General features: G+C 46.5%; 1 protein-coding gene across 1 annotated transcript; it reads left to right on the top strand.

The window, feature by feature from the left end:
• The first annotated feature begins 8,152 nt into the window (after positions 1-8,152).
• On the top strand, positions 8,153-8,851 carry LOC126088467 (uncharacterized). The gene has a single exon (XM_049906608.1). It carries the CDS (start codon positions 8,153-8,155, stop codon positions 8,849-8,851), a length of 699 nt encoding a protein of 232 aa, XP_049762565.1.
• Positions 8,852-10,378: the final 1,527 nt, after the last annotated feature.

Raw genomic sequence — 10,378 nt, 5'->3', positions numbered from 1 at the left:
CTGTATCACTGTATACTGGGAAGTTAAGAAATATGGGCTGAACCTGTATCACCAGATACTGGGAAGTTGTGAAACATGGCATCAACCTGTATCGCCAGATACTGGGAAGTTACGAAACATGGCATCAACCTGTATTACTGGATGGTGGTGCAAAACACGGGATCAACCAGTATTGCCAGATACTGGGAAGTAAAGAAACATGGCATCAACCTGTATCGTCGGATACTGGGAAGTTAAGAAATATCGGATCAACCTGTACCGCTGGATGCTGGGAAGTTAAGAAAGATGGCATCAATCTGTATCGCCAGATACTGGGAAGTAAAAAAAAAAACATGGCATCAACCTGTATCGCTGGATACTGGGAAGTTAAGAAAGATGACATCAATCTGTATCGCCAGATACTGGGAAGTAGAGAAACATGGCATCAAGTTGTATCGCTGGATAGTGGGAAGTTAAGAAACATGGCATCAATTTGTATTGCTGAATACTGGGAAGTAAAGAAACATGGCATCAACCAGTATTGCCAAATACTGCGAAGTTAAGAAACATGGCATCAACCTGTATCGCTTGATACTGGGAAGTAAAGAAACATGGCATCAACCAGTATTTCCGGATACTAGGTGCTGCGAAACATGTTATCAACCAGTACTGCCAGATGCTGGAAAGTAAAGAAACATGGCATCAACCTGTATCGCCGGATACTGGGAAGTTAAGAAGCATGGCATCAACAAGTATTGCCAGATACTGGGAAGTTAAGAAACAATGTGTCAAACATATTGAAGATGGCATCAACCTGTATCGCCGGATACTGGGAAGTTAAGTAACATGGCATCAACCTGTATCGCTGGGTACTGGGGACTTAAGAATCAAGGCATCAATCTGTATCGCCAGATACTGGAAAGTAAAGAAACATGGCATCAAACTGTATCATTGGATACTGGGAAGTTAAGAAATATGGGCTCAATCTGTGTCACCAGATACTGGGAAGTTGTGAAACATGGCATCAACCTATATCGCCAGATACTGAGAAGTTACAAAACATGGCATCAACCTGTATCGCCGGATACTAGGAATTTAAGAAATATGGGATCAACCTGTATCGCTGGATACTGGGAAGTTAAGAAACAAGGCATCAATCTGTATCGCCAGATACTGGGAAATAAAGACACATGGCATCAACCTGTATTGCCAGATACTGGGAAGTTAAGAAACATGGCATCAACCATTATTGCCAGATACTGGGAAGTTAAGAATCGTGGCATCAAGCTGGGAAGCCATTTGTATCTCGAGAACCAATGGAGCAAGTTTAGTTCCACACGAAAGGGTGCTCGAGGAATCCGAGTCGTTTTTATAGAGGAACCTTCGAGTCTCCAAATAAGGCATCATACGAGACCACAAAGAAAAGAGGGTTCCATAGCTCTACAATAAGCTCAAACGAGTGTGATAATGCTGCAGTTTTGTGCATTTTTTGTGAGATCCTTGTTGAAAAATGGATAGAACGTAGCCTTTTTGATATGCAGTGTCTGGTTCCCATGTTCTGTCGATGTATTACAGAATGTTGTTAGAAGAGAAGAAAGCTCTTCCGCTTGTTAGGCGTAGAATATAACGGATACTTGGTCGGAATCAGTGGTTTATTCCGATAGATTATTTGTAGTTCTGTCTCAACCACACGCTCACTTATTCCTGTATCTACCGTCGTCGTATACATGCGGCTTTCGAATGTGGTAACTATGTGTATAGAGCAGTACAAACGATCTTCATGGGGAAAGAAGCAGGGGGGGGGGGGGGGGGTGAATAATTCCTATACTCCATGCTGTACTCACTGCCACCGAGCCGAGTAGCGCAGTCGTTAGCACACTGGACTCGCATTCGAGAGGACGACGGTAGAAACCCGCGTCCGGCCATCCTGATTTACGTTTTCCGCGATTCCCCTGAATCACTTACGGCAAATACCGGCATAGTTTCTTCGAATCGGCACGGCCGCTTTCCTTCTCTATGCTTCTCCCATTCGAGCTTGTGCTCCGTCTCTAATGACCTCGTCGTCGACGGGTCGTTTAACTCTAATGTACTCCTTCTCGCTCCTCTACTCTCTGCCGTACTTCCGGAGTAGAGACGTAGACGCTAATGATGAACCGGATGAGGGACTGGCAGTATACACCCTATGAAACAGGCGGATCACAATTTCTTCAGCATTCACGCGCAGTCATTTTGCGACATTGTGGGGACCAGGGACTGTATAGCTACAGCGGGCGGCGAGTACAGACAGCACGAGGTGTTAGTTCTCTAGCGGCGGAGGTCACTGGCTGACCGTGAACGACGGGATCGACTCTCTGAAGAGGGAGGCTGGCGATTATCCGCCACAGCAACGTAATTAATGTCTGTAATATCGCACCGCGGACTAACTATTAATTAAAGGCGCCGGTGGCCCGTTGTGCAAGGGGTCAGCTCACACTTCCATTCTGGGAGTGGCATCGCAGGATGACTGCAGCTGTACCAACTCACTGACATGCTGGTATAGCATAATGGTGGATCAAATGCTCATTCTTGTGTCACCTACGAAATATTACTAGTCTTATCAAACACGTATCAGCAACGTGGTCTAAAGTTCCAAGCAAAATAGTTCGTAATATTTCCTCAGAGATGATCACTGTGTGCTACACACGGTGTCAAACTAAGAACCTTGCCGTTCGTAGGCAGTCTCCTATCATTCCCTCTGGAAATTTGTTGTTGTGCATCGTGGCGTACATTCCGTATCTTGAAACTTTCTGGCAGATTAAAACTGTGTGCCTGACCGAGACTCGAACTAGGGACCTTTGCCTTTCGCGGGCAAGTGGTCTACCACTTTCCCGCGAAAGGGAAACGCCCCGAGTTCGAGTCTTCTACATCTACATCTACATCTACATTTATACTCCGCAAGCCACCCAACGGTGTGTGGCGGAGGGCACTTTACGTGCCACTGTCATTACCTCCCTTTTCGTTTCCAGTCGCGTATGGTTCGCGGGAAGAACGAACGTCTGAAAGCCTCCGTGCGCGCTCGAATCTCTCTAATTTTACATTCGTGATCTCCTCGGGAGGTATAAGAGGGGGGAAGCAATATATTCGATACCTCATCCAGAAACGCACCCTCTCGAAACATGGCGAGCAAGCTACACCGCGATGCAGAGCGCCTCTCTTGCACAGTCTGCCACTTGAGTTTGCTAAACATCTCCGTAACGCTATCACGGTTACCAAATAACCCTGTGACGAAACGCGCCGCTCTTCTTTGGATCTTCTCTATCTCCTCCGTCAACCCGATCTGGTACGGATCCCACACTGATGAGCAATACTCAAGTATAGGTCGAACGAGTGTTTTGTAAGCCACCTCCTTTGTTGATGGACTACATTTTCCAAGGACTCTCCCAATGAATCTCAACCTGGTACCCGCCTTACCAGCAATTAATTTTATATGATAATTCCACTTCAAATCGTTCCGCACGCATACTCCCAGATATTTTACAGAAGTAACTGCTACCAGTGTTTGTTCCGCTATCATATAATCATACAATAAAGGACCTTTCTTTCTGTGGATTCGCAATACATTACATTTGTCTATGTTAAGGGTCAGTTTCCACTCCCTGGACCAAGTGCCTATCCGCTGCAGATCTTCCTGCATTTCGCTACAATTTTCTAATGCTGCAACTTCTCTGTATACTACAGCATCATCCGCGAAAAGCCGCATGGAACTTCCGACACTATCTACTAGATCATTTATACACTCCTGGAAATGGAAAAAAGAACACATTGACACTGGTGTGTCGGACCCACCATACTTGCTCCGGACACTGCGAGAGGGCTGTACAAGCAATGATCACACGCACGGCACAGCGGACACACCAGGAACCGCGGTGTTGGCCGTCGAATGGCGCTAGCTGCGCAGCATTTGTGCACCGCCGCCGTCAGCGTCAGCCAGTTTGCCGTGGCATACGGAGCTCCATCGCAGTCTTTAACACTGGTAGCATGCCGCGACAGCGTGGACGTGAACCGTATGTGCAGTTGACGGACTTTGAGCGAGGGCGTATAGTGGGCATGCGGGAGGCCGGGTGGACGTACCGCCGAATTGCTCAACACGTGGGGCGTGAGGTCTCCACAGTACATCGATGTTGTCGCCAGTGGTCGGCGGAAGGTGAACGTGCCCGTCGCCCTGGGACCGGACCGCAGCGACGCACGGATGCACGCCAAGACCGAAGGATCCTACGCAGTGCCGTAGGGGACCGCACCGCCACTTCCCAGCAAATTAGGGACACTGTTGCTCCTGGGGTATCGGCGAGGACCATTCGCAACCGCCTCCATGAAGCTGGGCTACGGTCCCGCACACCGTTAGGCCGTCTTCCGCTCACGCCCCAACATCGTGCAGCCCGCCTCCAGTGGTGTCGCGACAGGCGTGAATGGAGGGACGAATGGAGACGTGTCGTCTTCAGCGATGAGAGTCGCTTCTGCCTTGGTGCCAATGATGGTCGTATGCGTGTTTGGCGCCGTGCAGGTGAGCGCCACAATCAGGACTGCATACGACCGAGGCACACAGGGCCAACACCCGGCATCATGGTGTGGGGAGCGATCTCCTACACTGGCCGTACACCACTGGTGATCGTCGAGGGGACACTGAATAGTGCACGGTACATCCAAACCGTCATCGAACCCATCGTTCTACCATTCCTAGACCGGCAAGGGAACTTGCTGTTCCAACAGGACAATGCACGTCCGCATGTATCCCGTTCCACCCAACGTGCTCTAGAAGGTGTGAGTCAACTACCCTGGCCAGCAAGATCTCCGGATCTGTCCCCCATTGAGCATGTTTGGGACTGGATGAAGCGTCGTCTCACGCGGTCTGCACGTCCAGCACGAACGCTGGTCCAACTGAGGCGCCAGGTGGAAATGGCATGGCGAGCCGTTCCACAGGACTACATCCAGCATCTCTACGATCGTCTCCATGGGAGAATAGCAGCCTGCATTGCTGCGAAAGGTGGATATACACTGTACTAGTGCCGACATTGTGCATGCTCTGTTGCCTGTGTCTATGTGCCTGTGGTTCTGTCAGTGTGATCATGTGATGTATCTGACCCCAGGAATGTGTCAATAAAGTTTCCCCTTCCTGGGACTATGAATTCACGGTGTTCTTATTTCAACTTCCAGGAGTGTATATATTGTGAAAAGCAATGGTCCCATAACACTCCCCTGTGCTACGCCAGAGGTTACTTTAACGTCTGTAGACGTCTCTCCATTGATAACAACATGCTGTGTTCTGTTTGCTAAAAACTCTTCAATCCAGCCACACAGCTGGTCTGATATTCCGTAGGCTCTTACTTTGTTTATCAGGAGACAGTGCGCAACTGTATCGAACGCCTTCTGGAAGTCAAGGAAAATGGCATCTACCTGGGAGCCTGTATCTAATATTTTCTGGGTCTCATGAACAAAGAAAGCGAGTTGGGTCTCACACGATCGCTGTTTCCGGAATCCATGTTGATTCCTACAGAGTAAATTTTGGGTTTCCAAAAACGACATGATACGCGAGTGAAAAACATGTTCTAAAATTCTACAACAGATCGACGTCAAGGATATAGGTCTATAGTTTTGCGCATCTGCTCGACGACCCTTCTTGAAGACTGGGACTACCTGTGCTCTTTTCGAATCATTTGGAACTTTCCGTTCCTCTAGAGACTTGCGGTACACCGTTGTTAGAAGGGGGGCAAGTTCTTTCGCGTACTCTGTGTAGAATCGAATTGGTATTCCGCCAGGTCCAGTGGACTTTCCTCTGTTGAGTGATTTCAGTTGCTTTTCTATACCTTTGACACTGATTTCGATGTGAGCCATTTTTTCGTTTGTGCGAGGATTTAGAGAAGGAACTGCAGCGCGGTCTTCCTCCGTGAAACAGCTTTGGAAAAATGTGTTTAGTATTTCAGCTTTACGCGTGTCATCCTCTGTTTCAATGCCATCATCATCCCGGAGTGTCTGGATATGCTGTTTCGAGCCACTTATTGATTTAACGTAAGACCAGAACTTCCTAGGATTTTCTGTCAAGTCGGTACATAGAATTTTACTTTCGAATTCACTTAACGCTTCACGCATAGCGCTCCTTACGCTAACTTTGACATTGTTTAGCTTCTGTTTGTCTGAGAGGTTTTGGCTGCGTTTACACTTCGAGTGAAGCTCTCTTTGCTTTCTCAGTAGTTTCCTAACTTTGTTGTTGGACCACGGTGGGTTTTTCCCATCCCTCACTGTGTTACTCGGCACGTACCTGTCTAAAACGCATTTTACGATTGCCTTGAACTTTTTCCATAAACACTGAACATTGTCAGTTTCGGAACAGAAATTTTCTTTTTGATCTGTTAGGTAGTCTTAAATCTGCCTTCTATTGCTCTTGCTAAACAGTTAAATCTTCCTCCCTTTTTTTTATATTCCTATTGACTTCCATATTCAGGGATGCTGCAACGGCCTTATGATCACTGATTCCCTGTTCTGTACTTACAGAGTCGAAAAGTTCGGGTCTGTTTGTTATCAGTAGTTCCAAGATGTTATCTCCACGAGTCGGTTCTCTGTTTAATTGCTCGAGGTAATTTTCGGATAGTGCACTTAGTATAATGTCACTCGATGCTCTGTGCCTACTACCCGTCCTAAACATCTGAGTGTTCCAGTCTATATCTGGTAAATTGAAATCTCCACCTAAGACTATAACATGGTGAGAAAATTTATGTGAAATGTATTCCAAATTTTCTCTCAGCTGTTCTGCCACTAATGATGCTGAGTCGGGGGGTCGGTAAAAGGAGCCAATAATTAACCTAGCTCGGTTGTTGAGTGTAACTTCCACCCATAATAATTCACAGGAACTATTCACTTCTACTTCACTACAGGATAAACTACTACTAACAGCGACAAACACGCGACCACCGGTTGCATGCAATCTATCCTTTCTAAACACCGTCTGTGCCTTTGTCAAAATTTCGGTAGAATTTATCTCTGGCTTCAGCCAGCTTTCTGTACCTATAACGATTTGTCTTGGTCTGGCACTCAGTTTTAATCTGCCAGGAAGTTTCATATCAGCGCACACTCTGCTGCAGAGTGAAAATCTCATTCTGGAAACATCCCCCAGGCTGTGGCTAAGCCATGTCTCCGCAATATCCTTTCTTTCAGGAGTGCTAGTTCTGCAAGTTTCGCAGGAGAGTTTCTGTAAAGTTTGGAAGGTAGGGGACGAGATACTGGCAGAAGTAAACCTATGAGGAACGGGCGTCAGTCATGCTTCGGTAGCTCAGTTGGCGCAGTCGGCTTTTGGCGGCCGTGGTGTGCGGACCTCCGGCATGTGCTGTGCGCTGCGGTGTGCTGCGCTCCGCTCGGTAAGTCAAGCGCCTGTTGCAGTAGTTTGGTGCGTTATTTGAGACTGTTGATTGATTCACATTAGAAGGAGAGATGGATCAGCCTAATAGAAGAGAGACATTGAAATTTGTTTTTGACCAGAAAGGGCAGAGACCGAATTCGTTCGAAATTGAGAAATGGCTGGAAGAAGTTGTGAAAATATCGTTTGAGGATATTATAGGGATTCACCTTTCAATTGTGAGTAGCATTGTGTATGTAAAGCTTAAAAACACGGAATTGTGTGACAAAATTGTTGAATCTAGTGGCGGAACATTTAAGTTCAAACATCACGATGGCAATATTAGTGAAGTTCGTGTTACGCATGCTGGCTTTGGATTAAGGACTGTCCGTATCATTTGAAATCACCGCTGAGCAGATCAATTCGGTGATAGCTCCTTATGGGAGAATAATTAGCAATTTTGCAGAAAAGTGGTCTCCAGCTCACAAGTTCCCCGTCTTGAATGGTATCAGGCAACTGCGAGTTGATTTATACAAGCACATACCCTCGTATATAAATGTTTGTGGTTATCGGGCTATAGTAATATATGATAGGCAGCCAAGAACCTGCGCGTCTTGCGGCGGTACAGGCCATGTCCGCTCGCAGTGTATACAACGCCGAGTGGCCCAGCTACCTGCGGGCGAAGCAGTGAGATCCCCAGCCATGTCAACGTTGCCTTTAACTTATGTAGCGGCAGCCGCTGGACAACTCCATACGCGTGACGCTCCTGACGCTACTCAGGATGATGCAGCTCGCGACAATGAAGTGATAATGGAAGTTAGCGACTCGACGCTCACAACACAGCCAAAGAGTCAAGAAAAAGAACCAAATATCTCTGTTCAAATAGAACAGACTCCTGAACCGGTTAAAGTCCTTCAGAATGAACAGTCTCCAGAAAACCACAAGGAAACCAACCCATCACTTGCCAGCGAACAGGACCGAGCGCAAGAAACCCAAGAGGCAATGGAAAACGATGAAACCTCCCCAAGAGTCAGTCCTCCGAGGAAATATAAAAACAGGAGACTAGCTCATAAGGGCGCTGAACAACTGGCATCGCCCTTGCGAGAAAAAGCAAAGCAGATTAGCAACAAACTGCATGAAGAACAACATAGTAATCCGGTTCTGAGTATGCAGGCACCTGACCCCTTGCAAGCCAAATCAAATACACCATGCCCCATGTCAACAGACCATTCGTCACACGAGAGATTGAAGCTGCTAGCAAATTTCGATTCAGACAAGGTTTTACCTGACACTAGAAATGCAGAAAAAGAGACATCGAAAGCTAATCAACACAAAACTTGGGCTGATGAATCGGATGAAATGAATCAAGATGAAGAATTGAATGAAACTGGAGGAACGGAACAGACTCCTGCCCCAAGAGATCAACTGAACACGATGGATACATCATTGCCGGAAAATACATGTGAAAAAGGATTTTCCTCCGACAGCACTTCGTGTGACGAATATTGACTTCGGTAATGAGTAGGACAATATGAACGCAGCACAAGCCTACAAAATCGCTACGTTGAACATTAATAAGATACGCTCCTCCCTGCATTTCCAACATCTGCAAGACTTTCTATACGCAGCTGACGTTGATATACAGCTGTTACAGGAAGTAACAGATATTAAATTAGAAAAGATACGTGGATACAACGCCATAATAAACCCCGGTATCGGTGCAGAGCTGGGAACCGCAATTCTCACGAAAGAAGGCATCCGTGTCACACAAATAGCAAAACTTGAAAACAGCAGAGGGGTTGCAGTGACTGTTAATAATGCCCGCATCATCAACGTTTATGCACCGTGAGGCAACAATAACGGGCGTGCTAGAGCGGATTTTTTTAAAAGTGAAATCGTTCATCTCTCCGGTACACGTCAAGATTATATAATCCTAGCCGGCGACTTTAATTCTGTACTTAGCCGGAAAGACCAGGCACCGAATTTCAACAAGTCCTTAGAACTGGAAAGAATAGTCCACCAAATGCAGTTAACCGATACCTGGGAACATACCCATGGCGCACAGCTCGGTTTCACATATTTTACCAGTCACTCAGCAAGCAGGCTAGACAGAATTTACGTCTCCTCCAACCTTAAGAACCATGCACTCCAGTCTGAGGTCTCGCCCACTATGTTTTCTGACCACGCCGCGTACATCACCACAGTAAATTTGGAAAAATAAGAGACTTACCGAGCGAGGGGCATATGGAAACTCAACATTACACATCTACAAGATGAGGAATGCCGCGCAGCACTTACTAATGTGTGGCAAGAATGCGAGAAACGATTTCCGCTATACAATTCCGCCATAGCTTGGTGGTTACAATGTGCTAAGCCTAAAATAAGAAGAATTCTGATCGATTACTCACGACAGAAAAGTTTCTGGGTTAACAAGACGACTGAATTTTATTTTAGCTGCCTTAGAGACCTGTACACCCTGGACACACGATTAATGGAGAACTTTGGCCGGGTTCAGAAAGTTAAAGCAAAACTTTTAGCACTGAAGCGGCGATAGTCAAAAGGTTTTAAAGTCAGAGCGAGAATACAAAACATTGTAGAAGGGGAAGAAACAGCTATGTACCATTTAATGCGTGAGAATAAGAGAGGAAACAGAAAAATACTGACAGAAGTTAAGTTACCTGATGGGACCAGTCACACAAAGCAGAATGAAATTCGAAACGCTGTTCATAAATATGTCTCAGATATGATGTCCACCAAACCTACCGTCGACGAGGCGCGGCGAGATCTTGTTACAAACGTATCAGGACGAATTAGTACAGAGCAAGTAGAAAATCTCACGGCTGAAATAGAAGAGGACGAATTGAAAGACGCAATAGCACAGAGTCCTAAAAATAAGTCTCCAGGACCTGATTGTATCCCCGTGGAATTCTACCAAGTGTTCTGGCCACAAATGAAAAGCAAGTTGCTATGCATATACAACGAACTCATGACTGGCACTGTTGCCGCTCCCAAAGAATTTCCTGAAGGGATCATAGT

This window comes from Schistocerca cancellata, chromosome 6 (assembly GCF_023864275.1).
Source record: "Schistocerca cancellata isolate TAMUIC-IGC-003103 chromosome 6, iqSchCanc2.1, whole genome shotgun sequence".
NCBI lineage: Eukaryota > Metazoa > Arthropoda > Insecta > Orthoptera > Acrididae > Schistocerca > Schistocerca cancellata.
This window is presented reverse-complemented; position numbering and strand designations above follow the sequence as displayed.